The following is a 19,106-nucleotide window of genomic DNA, read 5'->3' as shown; positions in this document are numbered from 1 at the left end:
TGTTGTTAACTATTGTCACTCTACTATGGAATGTTAGAACTTATTCCTTTTATCTAAGTGTATATTTGTACCCAACCTATCTGTCTTCATTCTTTTTCCCTTTTTCTTTTATCTGACTGGATTAGTTTGAAAGACCTGTCTGTCAAACTGAAATCTCTTTCTTCTGTTTTGTCTAGTCTATGATTGAAGCTTCTCAATTTGTTTCTTTTTTTTGTTTTGAGATGGAGTCCTGCTCTGTCACCCAGGCTGCAGTGCAGTGGCACGATCTCAGCTCACTGCAAGCTCTGCCTTCCGGATTCATGCCATTCTCCTGCCTCAGCCTCCCGAGTAGCTGGGACTACAGGCGCCCGCCACCACGCCCAGCTAATTTTGTGTATTTTTTAGTAGAGACGGGGTTTCACTGTGTTAGCCAGGATGGTCTCGATCTCCTGACCTCATGATTCACTCACCCTGGCCTCCCAAAGTGCTGGGATTACAGGCGTGAGCCACCACGCCCAGCCTCACTTGTATTTTTATGTCATTCATTGAGTTATTCAGTTTGAGGATTTCTGTTTGGTTCTTTCTTATGAGATCTATCTCTTTCGTGAATTTCTTTTTCATATCCTGAATCATTTTTCTTATTTCTTTGTAATGTTGTCTGTGTCTGCTTGTATCTCACTGGGCTTCTTTAATATCAGTATTTTTGAATTCTTTTTCAGGCATTTTATATATTTTTTAGGGGGGTTAAAACCTATTGTTGGAGAATTGTGTTTCTTTGGAGGTGTCGTATTTCCTTGCTTTTTCATATTTCTTGTATCCTTTCATTGATATCTGTGCATCAGGTGTAACACTTCTAATTTTTTCTTTCTTGAGACGAAGTCTCACTCTGTTGCCAGGTTGGAGTGATGCAGTGGTGCAGTCTCAGTTCACTGCAACCTCCGCCTCCCAGGTTCAAGCGATTCTCCGGCCTCAGCCTCCCAAGTATCTGGGACTACAGGTGTGCGCCGCCACGACCAGCTAATTTTTGTATTTTTAGTAGAGACGAGGTGTCACCATGTTGGCCAGGATGGTCTCGATCTCTTGAGCTCCTGATCCACCCACCTCGGCCTCCCAAATTGCTGGGATTGCGCACTTCTAATTTTTAAAATTGGCTTTCACAGGGGAAGGTTTTTTCCTGTTTTTTTTGTTTTGTTTTGTTTTGTTTTGAGGAAATAATGAGAAGTTATTTTTAAATTGGTAATACATAGGAAGATGATAAAGGAGTAGGTAGCAGATGCAGGTATATTCAATCAATGAGCTGTATTTTACTGGAATGTAATCAATATTAACCTGAAATAGATGATAAGTTAATATGCATATTGTAGTCCCTGCAACTACCACTAAGAAATTACTCAGAAAAAGTAACAGAGGACTTAAAATATTAATGCTAAAAATATTTTCTAAACACAGAAGAAGAAGATTGGAGGAACAACAAATACCTAAGACATATAAACATACATAGCAAAATGGCAAACTTAAAATCCAGTTATACCAACAATGTGTTAATGGTAAATGTGTCAGACCCAAATTGCTTCAGATTCAAAGACCACTTGTTTGAAAATAAAAGGATGGTAAAAAGTACGTCACATGCTTTAAAAATTTTAATGTAAGACCTCAAACTGTAAAAATCATAGTAGAAAACCTAGGAAATACCCTTTTTGACATCTGCTTTGGTAAAGAATTTTTGGCTGAGTCCCCAAAAGCAATTGCAACAAAAAACAAATATTGACAAGTGACACCTGATTAAAGAGATTCTGCACAGCAAAAGAAACTATCAACAGAGCAGACAGACAACTACTGAATGGGAGAAAATATTTGCAAATGATTTATCTGATAAAGCTCTAATATCCAGCATCTATAAGGAACTTAGCAAGTAAAGAACAAATAACTCCATTAAAAATGGGCAAAGAACACAGACAGACACTTGTTAAAAGAAGACATACGTGTGGGCCAACAAACATATGGAAAAATGCTCATCATCTCTCACCATCAGGGAAATGCTAATCAAAACCACATGAGATGCCATCTTAACACCAGTCAGAATGGCTGTTATTAAAAAGTCAAAAACCGGCTGGGCGCGGTGGCTCAAGTCTGTAATCCCAGCACTTTGGGAGGCCGAGACGGGCGGATCACGAGGTCAGGAGATCGAGACCATCCTGGCTAACACGGTGAAACCCCGTCTCTACTAAAAAAACACAAAAAACTAGCTGGGCGAAGTGGCGGGCGCCTGTAGTCCCAGCTACTCGGGAGGCTGAGGCAAGAGAATGGCGTAAACCCAGGAAACGGAGCTTGCAGTGAGCTGAGATCCGGCCACTGCAGTCCAGCCTGGGAGACAGAGTGAGACTCCGTCTCAAAAAAAAAAAAAAAGTCAAAAACCAGCTGGGCCTGGTGGTTCATGCCTGTAATCCCAGCACTTTGGGAGGCCAAGGCGGGCAGATCACGAGGTCAGGAGATCGAGACCATCCTGGCCAACACAGTGAAATCCCATCTCTACTAAAAACACGAAAAATTAGCTGGGCATGGTGGCAGGTGCCCATAGTCCCAGCTACTTGGGAGGCTGCGGCAGGAGAATCGTTTGAACCCGGGAGGCAGAGGTTGCAGTGAGCCGAGATCATGCCACTGTACTCCGGCCTGGGCGCCATCTCAAACAACAACAACAACAACAACAACAACAGATGCTGGTGGGGCTGTGGAGAAAAGGGAACACGTATACACTGCTGGTGGGTGTCTGAATTAGTTCAGCCACTGTGGAAAGCAGTTTGAAGTCTTCTCAAAGAACTTAAACAGAGCTACCATTTGACCCAGCAATCCCACTAATGGTTATATACCCACAGAAAAATAAATGGCTCTACCAAAAAGAGACATGTACTTGTATGTTAATCACCATGCTATTAACAATAGCAAAGATATGGAATCAGCCTAACTCCCCACCAGCAGTGGATTGAATAAAGGAAATGTGTTATACATATACCATGGAATACTATACAGTCATAAAAAGAATGAAATCACGTCCTTTATAGCAACATGTATGGAGCTGGAGGCCAGAATCTTAAGCAAATTAATGGAGAAGTGAAAAACCAAATACCCCATGTTCTCACTTATAAGTGGGAGCTAAACATTGACCATACATGGACATAAACATGGAAACTATTAACAGACACTGCAGACTACTTGAATGGGGAAGGAGGAAGTAGGAGTATGGGTTCCTCCTGGGTACTATGCTCACTACCTGGGTGCAATATACCCATGTAACAAACCTGCACATTCACCCCTTGTATCTGAAAGTTGAAATTTAAAAAATACATCATGTAAACAATAACCATAATAGAATTAGAGTGGCCATGGTAATATTAAAGACTTTACGTCAGGAAGTATTACTGGAGTAAAAGAGAGACATTTCATTCACGATAAAAGGGTCAATATAATAAAACAATTGTTAATACACAACAGATAAAACTTTTTTCTTTTTTCTTTTTTTTTCTCAGTGATACTTGTTCTGGAAAAACACTATTAATATGTATAATTAATAAAACAATTATTAGCATGTAAATACCTAACAACGCAGTCCCTAAAAACATTGAACAAAATCTGACAAAATTGAAAGAAGAAATTGTAGCTCTGTTTTTTTTTTTTTTTGAGACGGTCTCACTCTGTTTCCCAGGCTGGAGTGCAATGGTGCGATCTCGGCTCACTGCAACCTCTGCCTCCTAGGTTCAAGCGATTCTCCTGCCTCAGCCTCCTTAGTAAGGGATTACAGGCACGCGCCACCAGCCCTGACTAATTTTTGTATTTTTAGTAGAGACAGGGTTTCACCATGTTGGCCAGGCTGGTCTCAAACTCCTGACCTCGTGATCTGCCCGCTTCAGCCTCCCAAAATGCTGAGATTACAGGCGTGAGCCACCGTGTCTGGCCCAATTTTAGCTCTATATTACAGCTCAAGATTTCAATAATTTATTCCTCATTAGTTGATAGGAGTAAGCACTCTGTAATTTTCCCCATGCATGTTAGTAAACATGTATGACTATTTCTCTATTAAAAAATAATTGATAGAACAATTAGATAGAAAATTAGAAAAGACTTAGAAGACATGTTTAACACTATTTGCTAACTTGACCACCCCAAACTGCAGAATGCACATTATTTTCAAAAACATCTGGGACATTCATTGTACATGCTAGAACAGATGCTTGGCCATGAAACAAATCTTAATAACTTTAAAAGGATTAAAGTCATGCGGAGTATTTCTCTAAGGACAATGGAAATCAATAACAAAATTCAGTTTGGGGAATCTCCAAATATTTGGAAATAAAACGCACTTGTAAATAACTCATGGGTCAAAGAAAGAAGCTTAGGGACATTAGAAAATATTTTGAATTGAATGAAAATGAAAACAGAACATATAAAAATTTATGGAGTATGACTAAACTATGGTATTATATGGAAGAAAATTTATAGCTTTAGATGCTTATATTAGGAAAAGAAAATGGCCTGAAATTAATAATCTAAGTGTTTCCCTTAAAAGATGATAAAAAGAAGAGCAAATTATAACCAATGTAAGACAAATGAAGCAGATAATAAAGATCTGGGTAGAAGTTGATGGAACAGCAAACAGTGAAATATTGGAAAAGTCTAAAATTGGTTATTTGAAAAGATCAATATAATCAATGTATTTGTAGCTAGATTGAATTGGAGGTTCTAGCTAGAGCAATAAGGCATAAAGATCGGAGAGGATAACGTTCCCGACATTTTTATGGTGGCTTATTGTGATGGTTTTGATACCATATAGCATGATTGAACTGTAAAGTTAAAATGGATAGCTTTTATGGTATGCGAGTTGTATCTTTGTAAAGCTTTCACACACACAAATTTCACACACACAAATCTCAGTGCTTAAGTACATTGTTTTTTTGGGCTATATTTGCAAATATGTTGTAACTGATAAAATAACTGTTCTAGTCATTTACTGTGTATCTTTCAGGGCAGGAATAACATTTGGTTTATATTCTGAGCTCTTAGCAGAGTATTTTACACATAGTAGGACTTTAGTCTAACATGTATTTTTGAAAGAAAAAAATTAGCATCGTCATTGTAGGACAACGTCCAAGGTTACTTAAAATCAAATTTCTCTGTGTCTAAATACTATGATCCAAAATTGGTGTAATAGGTTTGCTTTACTTATTAGATAAGTAAAATAATTTTTATAAAGTTTGTGAACTTATAATGGGAAATTATATGGAATGTAAATTATATTTCAGTATAGACTTAAAAAGAGGAGTAAAAGAAACTCCATTTGAGATACAGAGGTACCTATTCTAATGTACTTCTGCTTTTATGATTTGATAGTCGTTTCAAATAAGTTCTATTTCTCTCTATAAACTAGGAGTTGAAGAACACAACTTTCCTACTATAATATGAAAATGTTACTGGATGATTTCTCTATATACCTGTTTGTTTATGGTTAACAAATTATGTTGTTTTCCCCCTGTTCTTATATTTCAATAATGGGCAAAAAATTGTGATTTTCCAGCAGATCCCATAACACAGTAAGACCTGTATTTCCTGTCCTTGGATAAAGCTCTAAGTGATTACATTTTGTAAAGAATTGAAAATAGTTGATTGTATCTTTTTTTTTTTTCTCCTCTGAACCTATACTTGAAGAAGTAATTGTTTCTGTCATCTACAGTCAAGTCATCTGACTCTTTTCAGAGTTTATATGACTGATGTGCTTGGGGGCATGTTATATCTCTTCCTCAATTCTAAAGTGGAATTCTCTCCTTATATTGGCAAGAATAATCTACTAGAGTGGAAACATGTTATTTGGTCAGTGGTATTGTGATGTACCTTCTTACAGTCTTCAAGCTCGGTTATTGGCGAGAAAATATTTACCTCCATTTGTCTTTATTTCTTTTGTGGAGGTGCTTGTGAGTGAGGATTCTGACAGTGATGGCATTGTGGCCCACTTCCCTGCCCATGAGAAGCCAGTGTGCTGCATGGCTTTTAATACAAGTGGTAAGTTCTCTCTCTGTTTTATTTTTTGTAGACCATTTATACAATGGGTTTTCCAGCCAAATATGGAATATGGAATGTGACTTTTCTTCATGTATCAGTGTATATCAGACAAGTTATTAAGTCATTATATTGAATAAGTGAATTTATAATAAAAATTTACTACCCCTCTAAAATCCCGCTAAAATTAGTTTTGTTCTCAATAAAGTAGCTATTAAACAGCAGCCATGTAAGCAATGCTGTTGGGTTACATTAATTTCTGTTTGTAATTACTCCAAGAACTTCAGTATTCCAAACTAGAATATTAATACATATGAGCAGTGTTTTTTTTTTTTGCAACTTGAAGTTTCTGTGTAGCTTACAAAGTGTTGTAAGTAATTTACAATTATTACAATTAAATTAATTGTAATTTAATTTTCTCGTTTTTTTTTTAGTGGTGCTCTTTTTCTGTTTCTTCTTAAGGTTTACTCCACATTTTGTTATATCTTTTTAGTTCCTTTTAATATAGCATATGATTTGTACTCTTAATTTTCTTTTCACAATATCCAGAGTAATTGTCTTATTTAAATTCTGCATTTGCAAGATTTTTAAATTTTTATTTAATTTTACTATTTTTTGAAAGAAGATAAAGACAGAGTCTCACTATGCTGCCCAGGCTGATCCTGAACTCCTGGCCTCAAGCAATTCTCCTGCCTTAGCCTCCCAAAGTATTGCCCCCATGCTTGGCTAGATTTTTTTCATTATGATAATGTTTTTGTATTTCTCTGTTCCCTGGATATCTGTTTAACTGGAAGTTAAGTCTAGAGGTATAAACCCATTCAGGCTAAGGAGTTTGTGTTTGTTTGTTTGTTTCTAAACGTTGTCAGTATTGCTGTCTACATCATTTCATCCCAATAGGAGACACATTATTTTAGGTTGTCTCCCTATTTGTGGTGCTATATTTGATCACAGGAGTAAGGTAATGACTATCAAGTATCTACATAATTGGAAATAGGTTTTTCTTATGGATATTATCAAGTACTCTACAGTATGTCATTTTGACATTATTTCTGACACAACTTTTAAATTAATAATTTTGTTACATTGAAGGTTGTAGAATGGTGGGTTGTTTTCTTAATTCTGTCCTGGTCTCTGCATTTATTGACTGTTACACTTCTATAGAAAACGTTTTCTGTCATCAGCCAGGAGTAAACACCATTTCTCCTGTATATCAAAAGTGGTATAAATGCCTAATTCGGTCTCTCTCTTTTTGTTTTAAATGATCAATTTTCACAGTAAGGAGTTGGTGTAATACTTCCAGTGGTAGGAAACAAGTTACAAGTTGAGTACTTTATATCTGAAATGCTTGGGCCAGAGAAGTCTTTCTGACTTTAGATTTTTTTTTTTTTTTTTGATTTTGGAATATTTGCGTGTATAATGAGTTATCTTCAGTGGAACCCAAGTCTAAACACAAAATTTATTTGTTTCATGTATACCCTATACACATAGCCTGAAGGTGGTTTTATACAATATTTTAAGTGATTTGTGCATGAAATATAGTTTTGACTGCATTTTAACTGAGACTTTGTACATGAGGTCAGGTGTGGATTCTCCAGTTGTGGCATCATGTCAGTGCTCCAGTTTTGGAGCATTTCAGAGCATTTTGGTTTGCGTTATAAGAAGAACATAAATTTTTGTGAGGATTTTGGTTTTTCAGATTAGGAAAGCTCAATCTGTATTTAACTGCTCTTTTGTTTTCAGAGCTGGTATAGTCATCATAAACTTGCAGTCTTTTCAGATCTTATCCATTTGGTTGATGTATCTAAGGAGCATGCTATTTTTAATCTTAGTTTTCAGAAATGATTATATCACTGAAAATTGATGGGAAAAGCCCATCCTTTTCCTCTTCTTTTCGTCTTTTCAAATAAAGAATGATAGTAAGAGATTATCATTATATAGAGATACTGTTTTATAAAGCACTTTGAATAATCTACCCTTTAATCTCTTAATAAGTCATCTTTGATTAAGGGAACAGGATTTTTATAGTGATTGGTAATCAGTAGGATTGATTTAATAAATAAAGGCAAGATTTATTGAAATTCTCTGAGTGTTGTGGGAATTAAGTTAAATGTGAAAAAGCAGCCTGGAAGTTATGTCACTTGTAGCAGTCCACTTGGAATAACCAGTATGACTCATATTGATATTCCATCTGTTACGTCAAATCTCCTTTGTGTTACTGTATATTTCATAGAACCCTACAGTGCTTCTGACACTGGCAGCTGTATTTTCTTTCTATGACTTTGCATTCTAAGAAGAACATATTATATAAAGAGTGTTGCAGTCGTCTCTTATCATCATCCACAATTAATTTGCTATCATAAAATGGTTTCATAATTTTGATCTACATTTGCCATTTGATTTCTGTGACCTCTCACAGTTGTGTTTATACCATAAGGTTAAAAATAGCAATATTTATACCTATTTTTCTGTGTTGCTGGGACACTAGGTTTATAACTCTATGATGTAATTTATTTTGTGACAATCATTTGTTTAAATATTTGTTTCCCTTGCTAACTTCTCTGTTCCTCCTACAAAGAGATCAGATGTCATTAATCTTTTTGTCTCTAGTGCTTGGCATGGTGTCTCAGAGTAATAGGAAACTTAGTGAATTATTTTGAATTGTTCCCCACTGTGGATATATGGCATTGTATTAGGCATGGTAGTCTCTATTTTGGCAATGAAAGTGATAGTTCCGTTCAGTACTTTTTAATACTTTTATTCTTTCTTTTTCTTTCTTCTCTTTCTTTCTTTCTTCTTTCTTCTTTCTTTCTTTCTTTCTTTCTTTCTTCTCTTTCTTTCTTTCTTCTTTCTCTTTCTTTCTTTCTTTCTCTTTCTTCTTTCTTTCTTTCTTTCTTTCTTTCTTCTCCTTCCTTCCTTCCTTCCTTCTTTCTTTCTTTCTTTCTTCTCCTTCCTTCCTTCTTCCTTCCTTTCTTCTTTCTCTTTCTTTCTTTCTTTCTCTTTCTTCTTTCTTTCTTTCTTTCTTCTCCTTCCTTCCTTCCTTCCTTCCTTCTTTCTTTCTTTCTTTCTTTCTCCCTTCCTTCCTTCCTTCCTTCCTTTCTTTCTTTCTCTTTCTTTCTTTTCTTTTCTTTCTTTCTCTTTCTTTTCTTTCTTTCTCTCTCTCTCTCTCTCTCTCTCTCTTTCTTTCTTTCTTTCTTTTGTCTGTCTGTCTGTCTTGTTTTTGTTTTTGAGATGGGGTCTCGCTCTGTTGCCAGGCTGGAGTGCAGTGGCACGATCTCAGCTCCCTGCAACCTCCGTCTTCCAGGTTCAAGCGATCCTTTTGCCTCAGCCTCCTGAGTAGCTGGGACTACAGGCTTGTACCACACCCAGCTTTTTTTTTTTTTTTGTATTCTTAGTAGAGACGGGGTTTCACCATGTTGGCTAGTATGGTTTCGATCTCTTGACCTGATGATCCACCTGCCTTAGTCTCCCAAAGTGCTGGGATTACAGGCATGAGCCACTGTGCCCGGTCCTTTCCTTATTTTTCTATAGAAATTTTGATGAGAGTCTATTAAAGTTCTTCTGGAATTTATTGACATTGAAATGGTTCATGGTGTATAGAGTTTCCTTGTTCTGGTATTACATAATTGTTTCATATAGCAATCTATGAAGCCTGTTAGTATCATTGGAAATATTCACATTTGGAGATGCTAATTAGTTAACTGTACCTGTAAACTTGTGAGTGATGAAAATAATGGTTGTTTTTATATCATTTCACATTTATATATCGTTCTCTAAATATTGCTTATGCTTCAAAATTATGATAGAGCCTATAATTTAATACATTAACAAGAAAGCACTTATGCTACTTATATTTTAATTTTTTAAAATCTTAAGTATTTTATTTTGTGTTTTAATTTCATTCTGAGAAGGTGGTTCTTAGGCTTCATCATATTGCTAAAAGGATCCACACTACAAAAATGTTTTAGAACCTTTTATTAAAAAGGTTGAAGCTTGCTGGTGTGATTTCACCTGTTTCAGCTAACACATTGGAAGATGCCTCTTTCACTAGTAACTCTATTCACCTTGTCTGGCTAAGTCTTGGTAATTCACTTAATAAGAGATAGTCCCTATGCATAGAGTCTGCTCGCTGGTTAGTTACAAATGCACAAATAGGGTCTTAAGGAAGGAAAACCCTTTGTGGAGTAAGGACAGCATGCTAGCGGATAAATATTAGCCTGGTTTTGAGGTACTGGAGATAGTTCTTCAAAAAGAAATCAATTACAAGCTGGGACCTAAAAGATATTTAATTAGAAAATAATGATTCAGTGCCTGGCACCATAAATATTATTTGAGTGAAAGAGGCAAGAAAAATATGGCACATTTGAAATAGGTTGTGAACCATAGTCTGTATAGTGGACTCATTAGTTTGTTGTGCACAGATATATGTTTCAATGTGTCCTCATTTCTGCAACATTTTATAAATCCTTCATACCTGTTTAGATATCCGTATTCAGTGGAGGGTTTATAACTCAGCAGCCACTCATACAATTGGTTTGCACAATGCTTTATAGTAGCTGGTAAGCAATTACTTACAATTCATCTTAATTATTTACTTACAGCTTTGAGTATTTTTGCTGTTCTGAATATTGACTTATTAGTTGATTATGAGCAAGGATGAAGAAAATGCTAAATTCTCAATGATTTGGAAGTCTAGATTTTTTCTTTCTTTTTTTAATTAGCAAGTGCTAGTCAGTAGCTACCCAGCTTTGTACAAAAAGTCATTGGGGTTAGCCATGGCTTCTAACCATTAATCAGCTTGTATCATTAGGTGACATTTTATTTTGCTTTGCTAGTTTCTGGTTCATATTTACTCTTCTAACCCTTCTGATTGGTATACATACATATACACACACACTCATAGAGGACATGTTTTAGTGAGGAAACTGCACTGCTATTTGTAAATGCATAGATACCTCAGTAGCTGGGTTTTTTCCCTTAAATTATTATTTGTCTTATAGTTTAAAAAATGTTTTTGTGAGATAAAATTATGTATTTTCTAGCACTCTTCATTTAAGTCCTCCCTGCTAGTAAATGATAAATTTACTAATGTGATTCAGAAATGCAACATTATAAAATGAGGTAGGAGCTGGGCACATTGCCCGTAATCCCAGTGACCCAGGAGGTTAAGATGCGGGGACCAACACTCGAGGCCAGGAGTTTGAGACCAGCCTGGGCAACATACCAAGATTCTGTCTCTAAAAAAAATTTTTTTTTGATTAGCTGGGTACAGTGGCACATGCCTGTGGTCTCAGCTACTTAATTGGGAGGCTGAGATGGAAGACTTGCTTGAACCAAGAAGTTAAGGCTGCAGTGAGCTCTGATCCCACCATTGCACTCTAGCCCGAGTTACAGAGTAAGAGCCTGCCTGAAAAAATAAAAAATAAAAAATTAAGTAAATTGAGGTGGTTCTCTGTACACTGGCTGAATTATGTTTGTTAGGTTCTGAACTTTTGTTAATTGGCATTTTGTACAAAGACACGTAATTTCAATAGGCCTTAATGCAGTAGTTACGTTTTTAATTTAAATTGGCTTTTTTGAAAATATAACTAATAGATCCTCCAATGACATACTCCAGTCCTTCTTTACCCATACATGTAACCATATATATATATATATTTTTTTTTTTTTTTGAGACGGAGTCTCGATCTGCCGCCCAGGCTGGAGTGCAGTGGCCAGATCTCAGCTCACTGCAAGCTCCGCCTCCCGGGTTCACGCCATTCTCCTGCCTCAGCCTTCCGAGTAGCTGGGACTACAGGCGCCCGCCACGTCGCCTGGCTAGTTTTTTGTATTTTTAGTAGAGACGGGGTTTCACCATGTTAGCCAGGATGGTCTCGATCTCCTGACCTCGTGATCCGCCCGTCTCGGCCTCCCAAAGTGCTGGGATTACAGGCTTGAGCCACCGCACCCGGCCCATATATGTTTTTAAATTTATATTAGAAAGTTTAACCCTCTAATAATTCTCTAATTTGGTTAAAGGCATTTTCATGGGGCATGTAATATGGCTAATAATAACGGTATTGCTTGTTAGAATACTTCTTACTAGTTTAGGGAAGTTTACGTACAACAAACAAAACATGCCAAAAAGTTGATTGCATGATTTTTGTTTTTAAAGCTGATCTAACTCAAACCAGTTTACCTGTGTTTGTCACTGTTACACTTAAGAATATAAATAAATTCCTTTTAGTCTTCATTCATTCATTCATTTTTTGAGACAGAGTCTTGCTCTGTTGCCCAGGCTAGAGTGCAGTGGTGTGATCTCGGCTCACCACAATCTGCCTCCCAGATTCAAATGATTCTCCTGCCCCAGCCTCCCAAGTAGCTGGGATTACAGGTGTGCGCCACTGCACCCAGCTAATTTTTGTATTTTTTTTAGGAGAGATGGGGTTTTGCCATGTTGGCTAGGCTGGTCTTGAACTCCTGACCTCATGTAATTTGCCTGCCTCGGCCTCCCAAAGTGTTGGGATTACAGACCTGAGCCACTGTGCCCAGCCCTTTTAGTCTTTTTAAAAGAGAGACATATTTTTAGATGACAGTCCTATAAACATGTCCTGGACAACAAAATCCAAGAACAAACCAGGCCCATAGCCACTTCCTGGGAAACGTTAAAAATACTATAAAATGTACATGATGGAATAACACTGCAAAATGAATTTAGGAGACCATATAGGTTGGTGGACTGGGTGGCATACATTTCTGTCTTGTATGGGACCTATTCAGAAAAGACATGAAGTGATGCTGTTAAATAGATCTATGAAACTTCTAGTTCAGCAGCTGCATTTAGTTTATTTTTCAATTTTTAAATTCCCATTCTTATTTATTAGCTGTGACTTTGAGGCCAGAATTAAAACAAATATTTTAGTGGCAGCATTTATGATTTGTTTAGAAGTACCAGATTGATCCCCATGCTTAGATCTGGGCAGATTCAATATGGACAGTGTAAATTTGTTGCTCTCAGGGACAAAGTGAGTAACATTTTCCAAGGAACTTTAAAAAAAATTTAATAAACTTTGTTTGTTTTTTATTTTTATTTTGTTGAGATGGAGCCTCGCTCTGTTGCCTAGGCTGGAGTGCAATGGTACAATCTCAGCTCACTGCAACCTCCACCTCCCGGGTTCAAGCGATTTTCGTGCCTGAGGCTCCTGAGTAGCTGGGATTACAGGCACGTGCCACCACATCCCGCTAATTTTTTGTATTTTTAGTAGAGATGGCATTTCACCATGTTGCACAGGCTGGTCTCAAACTCCTGAGCTCAGGTAATCTGCCCACCTCGGCTTCCCAAAGTACTAAGATTACAGGCGTGAGCCACCACGCCCGGCTGGAATCTTCTTTTGCCTGGCTTTTACACTGATTCCTATCTTAAATATCATCTAAGAAGTCTTCCCTGAGTCTACATAAAATGTCATGTTCCCCTTCCTCCTTCACCTTGTCACCTAATTGGGCAAGGTAGTTAATCTGCTTGTCACACTCAATGCCTCAGTTTCCTAATCGATAAAATGGGGGCTAGTAATGGTATCTAAAATATATCTGGCCAGCTGCACTGGCTCACACCTTTAATCCCAATACTTTGGGAGACCAAGGCAGGTGGATAGCTTGAGCGCAGGAGTTAGAGACCAGCCTAGGCAACATGGTGAAACTCTGTCTCTACAAAAAATACAAAAATTAGCTGGGTATAGTGGTGCACGCCTGTAGGTCTAGCTACTTGGGAGGCTGAGGCAGGAGGATTGCTTAAGCCTGGGAGGCAGAAGTTACAGTGAGCTGAGATCGCGCCACTGCGCTCCAGCCTGGGTGACAGAGCAAGACCCTGTCTAAAAAAAATAGAAAATAAAATAAAATAATACCTAACAAATAGAGTAACCTCAATAAATATTAGTTGTTTCTGTTTTCATTATTATCAATCACCTTCATCCTAGTTTTAAAATTATTTACATCCATCAGAGTATCTTTTCAATGTGTTCTCTGTTAGAGGTAAGCTTTTGTTAATAATTTGTCCCCAAGTATTAGCCTAGTAGCTTTCATGTACTTGATACTGAGTAAATGTACATTGAATAATTATAATAATTCCATTGGATTGTTTCATAATTGCAATCATGGAAAAAATATAGCAGGGCAAAATTAAAACATCTATTCAATGTTGTTATTCATTTGTTGAATAAAATCAACTTATGTCTAAATTGTGGTTTGAATAAGAATTGTCTCCATCTCTGTATTGTGGGAGTGATCCATGATTGCAAATTATAATACCTACAGATACATATCACAGGTAACTAAAACTGAAATATGTAATAGATACTAATTAAAAATACCCCATGGAGGCTGTAAGCAGTGGCTCGTCCCAATAATCCCAGCACTTTGGGAGGCCAAGGTGGGTGAATTACTTGAGGTCAGGAGTTTGAGACCCGCCTGACCAGCATGGCGAAACCTCATCTCTACTAAAAAAACAAAAATTAGCTGGGTGTAGTAGCACATGCCTGTAATCCCAGCTACTGGGGAGGCTAAGGCAGGAGAATCGCTTGAGCCAGGAGGCAGAGGTTGCCAAGATGTTGCCACTGTACTCCAGCTTGGAATAAAAAAAAAAAGGACCCCATGGAAATGACATTTTTATGTAATCAGAACAATAGATTAGTATACTATTATGTTTTTGGACAACAAAAAAGGAATATTCTTATTTATCAAACTGTCTATTAGAAGCATAAGGAAGAAATCCTCAATTCTGTGCAATAAGCCTGACATAAACAGACTTGCCACCTTGAATTCAGTAAATAATTGATTTGCTTTCCAGAGGCATTACTTCTGCCAGCTGAGCAACTGACAACTGTAAAGTACAACACATCTACATTTTAAATAATTACCCCTCCTTGGCAGGGAAAATGCTTTTCCATCCATTAATAAGAGGAAAATGAGTGTTGAATCTCTAGCGAAATAGACTAAATATGTACCCCTTTAGATGCTTGGCTGCATCTTTAACAGACGTGAAGTTCTTCTGGTTACTTAAATGATATATATTAAAAGGTGATTGTGGTCTTGGGTAAATCGTTAAAGAAGTTTAGGTTTTTCTTTTTGGACATAAATGTTGTCCCATTGATTCTAGCAAGCGGTTAGAGAAATACCGTTATCTTGATTTGTTTTTAACATCTGTGATGCATCACAGATCTACAGCATAACATAGCTTGAGATTTTTAATCTGACAGCTTCTGGTTTATCACCGTCAGACACCTATATTATTTCATTCACAATGCAAAAGCAACTTGAAGAATTTATTTCCTTTTTTCATTAGAAGAGGATGTTTCCATAGTAGGTTTGTACTTACTCTATTGTTTCATCATCTTGTAAAGTGGTATCCTTTACTCATGTAATGGATTTACTCCCTGAAGAATTAGTTCTGTTTGCTCTCTGTTCATTGTGGCACTATAGTTGTGTAAGAGAGGGATCTTTGCAGGGGTGACTTACCACTAGGTATGGTAGGTACAGTGTCTAGGGACCACAATACTTATAGAACCTCACTATAATCTTCTGATTTATTTTAAAAGCACAAAAAAAACACATGCTTTTCAGTTAATAGAATAGAGTAAAAAAATACAACTTTAAATATTTTTTCATGGAGGAGAGGGCCCATGAAGACAAAAATGCCCAGGTCCCAACTAAAGTCCTAATGTAGCCCTGGGTTCCACCAGTAAGTGAAGAGCCTTGCCCGTTCTTCATCACCACTGCCACAGCACTACCATTTAATTCAGTAAAGGTGCTCAGTTAGTAGTGAATGAACTCATGGGAGATGTGAATGCATACATTGGGATACTATGTAAAAAATGTGAAGTCGACATATATACCTGTAAAAATAGACCTGTCTACAACAGATATAGTATAAATACTTACAATAATATAAACATAATATTTAATTTGCAAACGGTAAAGAAGGATCTATATAGTCAGGTACATACATGCAAAGCAGCTACTGATTTCAACTTTTCATTTATCAGTACACCCTTACTGGTTGTTAAACACTGAAGTACTTGAATACTTCTTGCCCCTCCCACTTGCCTCTGGGCCTCCCTCCGTGGTAGGGGGTGGTGGACACTTTGTTTCACTATTCTTCTTCAGATTGGCCTGTATCTTGCCATACATTACATATTTTGAACATTGCTGTGAAAACAGCCTAAATATTTCTCAAAGATACATATTCATTTCAGAGAGATTTATTATATATAGTAAGGTGAGTACCTGTGGTCGGGGGCAGTGAGAAATGAAGAGTGGGTGCAGGAATGTAGGAGCAAAGAGAAAATGTAAAAACAGTAAGAGGCTGAGTGCAGTGACTCATGCCTGTAATCTCAGCACTTTGGGAGGCCGAGGCCAGCGGATCACTGGAGGTCAGTGGATCACTGGAGGTCAGTGATTTGTTTTTCTAAGACCACCAGAACGAGCACAAGAGAACCAGCGAGTAGGCAAGGGTAGGAGCAAAACTGCAAATTTATTTTTGGTCACCTAGCTTCAGGGAAGAAGGTGGGTAGGGAGAGGTCTGTAGGCTTCTGGCAAAGGAGGCCAAGAGAGTCGCCCTGTGGAGCGCTCGGACGGAGTTCCTAATGCAGTCCCGACAGGAGTGGGGGGCTGGGAAGTCCGTGCAGCGGGCTCGCCCTGAGAGGCTTTTCTGGGAGTGGGAGGACAATAGGCGGGGCACGGGTGCGTCGGGGGGCGTTCCGTAGGTGCCACCAGGTAAATCTTGGTCTCTTCGGATTGACGTCACCTGGCACATGCCCGGTTGGTCTGCACCTTCCCAGGCGCCGGCTGCATTTTCGCGCATGTGGCAAAAGTTGGTGATGAAGAACCCGGAAGTGCGCCATCTTACCTCCGTTCGTCCAAACAGTCAGGAGTTTGAGACCAGCCTGTCCAACATGGTAAAACCCTGTCTCTACTAAAAATACAAAAATCAGCTGGGTGTGGTGGCTTGTGCCGGTACCTGTAATCCCAGCTACTTGGGAGGCTGAGGCATGAGAGTCCTTTGAACCCAGGAGGTGGAGGAATGCAATGCAATGCAGTGCAGTGCAGTGTAGTGCAGTGCAGTGCAGTGCAATGCAATGCAAATAGCAAGAGAAGGTTTATGTATGGACTTATTAACATAGACGAAATGAAAAATCTGATTAATTCTTCCATGCATATGAAGTCTAAAAAGGATATCTAGAAGGCTAAGAAAGTGGAGGTAGTGTTTATCAATTAGAATTAAGAATTAATAAATGTAATGTTAATATAGTTTTAAGAGTACAACAATGTAAAATAATATTTAATACAATTATAGTTATTTAAATAATTTATACTATAATTATTGATATAATTTAAAATGATCTGATTTTATAATTTTCCCTTTGTTTCTTTGATTGTTTCTAAGAAGACATTGAATAAGTATACAATGTGGTTGTGCACACAATGCCTGCCTACCCAGTCATCTTTTTTGTGGATCAGCCATTGTTCTTATATATACTTGCTCTGTGACATAGTTGCAGAGTCATGCTTTGATACTGTTCCTGTAGGTAATCAAACCTAATTTCCAGAGACACTTGGTCATTTGGTAATATTTTCACCGTATGCTTATATACCCAAACTGTATTAACTGATGTACAATTTGATACAGCACACTTGATGACTATCTTTGAAACTTTATCTTTCATCTAATTATTATCATTTGTTACTTAGTTACTTAGTTTCTGAACCTTTGAGCCAGAACCCTGATTCATGTCTGTTATATTTTCATTTCAGCACTGTGATACATGGTTCTTTGAGCACCCATTTAGCCAAGCTGAGACTCACTGACCTCTTTTTTTACCCCTCCCTATATATCTGTATTTTTTATATATCCTTCTGTGAATGCTGTGTTTTGAGTTTTTCTCTCTCTTTTTTTTTTCTTCCATGGAGGTGGGGTGGCTGCTCAAGTGTTTTAACTTTCTAACTGGTCTGTTTAACATATTGTATTTTCCCTCTCTCCGTTCACTCCATATAAAGCCAACAAGTTTATCTTGTCCTCACGTTTATTTTTGTTTTTGGCTGTCTTCATTTTTATTGAATTGTAACTTACGTGATATAAGTTGCACCAATTTTAAGTATACGGTTTGTTGAATTTTATTTATGTATATACCTCTCTAAGCAACATCCATAGAGTTTGAAAGATCTGTTTCACACATCTCTGAAATACACGGAATGCCCTTCCTACGTTTAGAAATTCCTACATTTCCGAATTTACCTTTCAAATTATTTTGTAGTCCTAACACATAAAGAATCTGCTTGATACAGATTGGTCTCCATGAAATCCTCTTCTTTTTTTCTGCTTCCTGTCTTATGCTATTCATAATTATTTCACTTTACTATCCCTTCTGTCTACCAAATTCCTATTAACCTCCATTCAAGGTGTACTTTGTTACGCACTTCAGCAATTATTGTCCGTGACATGAATTTAGCGTTAGTTGACTGTATCTGTATCTGTAATTTTTCCTTGAGGTTGGTTACAGTCTGATACTGCCATGTAGATACATATAGATCTTGAGTACTAAACTTTGTGTTGGAACATAATATACACCAGAAGCTAACACTCTTTTATCCTTAGACTTTCCAATTATATTTCTCACTCTTTTTTTTTTTTTTTTTGAGGCGGAGTCTCGCTCTGTCGCCCAGGCTGGAGTGCTGTGGCCAGATCTCAGCTCACTGCAAGCTCCGCCTCCTGGGTTCACGCCATTCTCCTGCCTCAGCCTCCCGGGTAGCTGGGACTACAGGCGCCGCCACCTCGCCCAGCTAGTTTTTTTTTTTTTTGTAGTTTTTAGTAGAGACGGGGTTTCACCATGTTAGCCAGGATGGTCTCGATCTCCTGACCTCGTGATCTGCCCGTCTCGGCCTCCCAAAGTGCTGGGATTACAGGCTTGAGCCACCGCGCCCGGCCTCTCACTCTTTTTTTTTTGTGACAGAGCTGGAGTGCAGTGACACGATCTCGGCTCACTGCAATTTCCATAGAGGTGGGATTTCACCATGTTGGCCAGGATGGTCTCGATCTCCTGACCTCATGATCCGTC

The 19,106-nt window shown here is 37.7% G+C and overlaps 1 protein-coding gene across 13 annotated transcripts in view; it reads left to right on the top strand.

Annotated features, from left to right (window-relative positions):
- Positions 1-19,106, top strand: part of BCAS3 (BCAS3 microtubule associated cell migration factor) — a 736,060-nt gene that overhangs the window by 247,473 nt on the left and 469,481 nt on the right. For all 13 annotated transcript variants that reach the window (XM_033183763.1, XM_033183759.1, XM_033183754.1 and 10 more), the window contains one exon: positions 5,934-6,027. In XM_033183763.1, the coding sequence (XP_033039654.1) occupies positions 5,934-6,027 (94 nt within the window). The remainder of the gene's footprint in view (positions 1-5,933; positions 6,028-19,106) is intronic.

The sequence above is a fragment of the Trachypithecus francoisi genome, unplaced genomic scaffold (genome assembly GCF_009764315.1).
Source record: "Trachypithecus francoisi isolate TF-2019V2 unplaced genomic scaffold, Tfra_2.0 Lachesis_group20, whole genome shotgun sequence".
Lineage (NCBI taxonomy): Eukaryota > Metazoa > Chordata > Mammalia > Primates > Cercopithecidae > Trachypithecus > Trachypithecus francoisi.
This window is presented reverse-complemented; position numbering and strand designations above follow the sequence as displayed.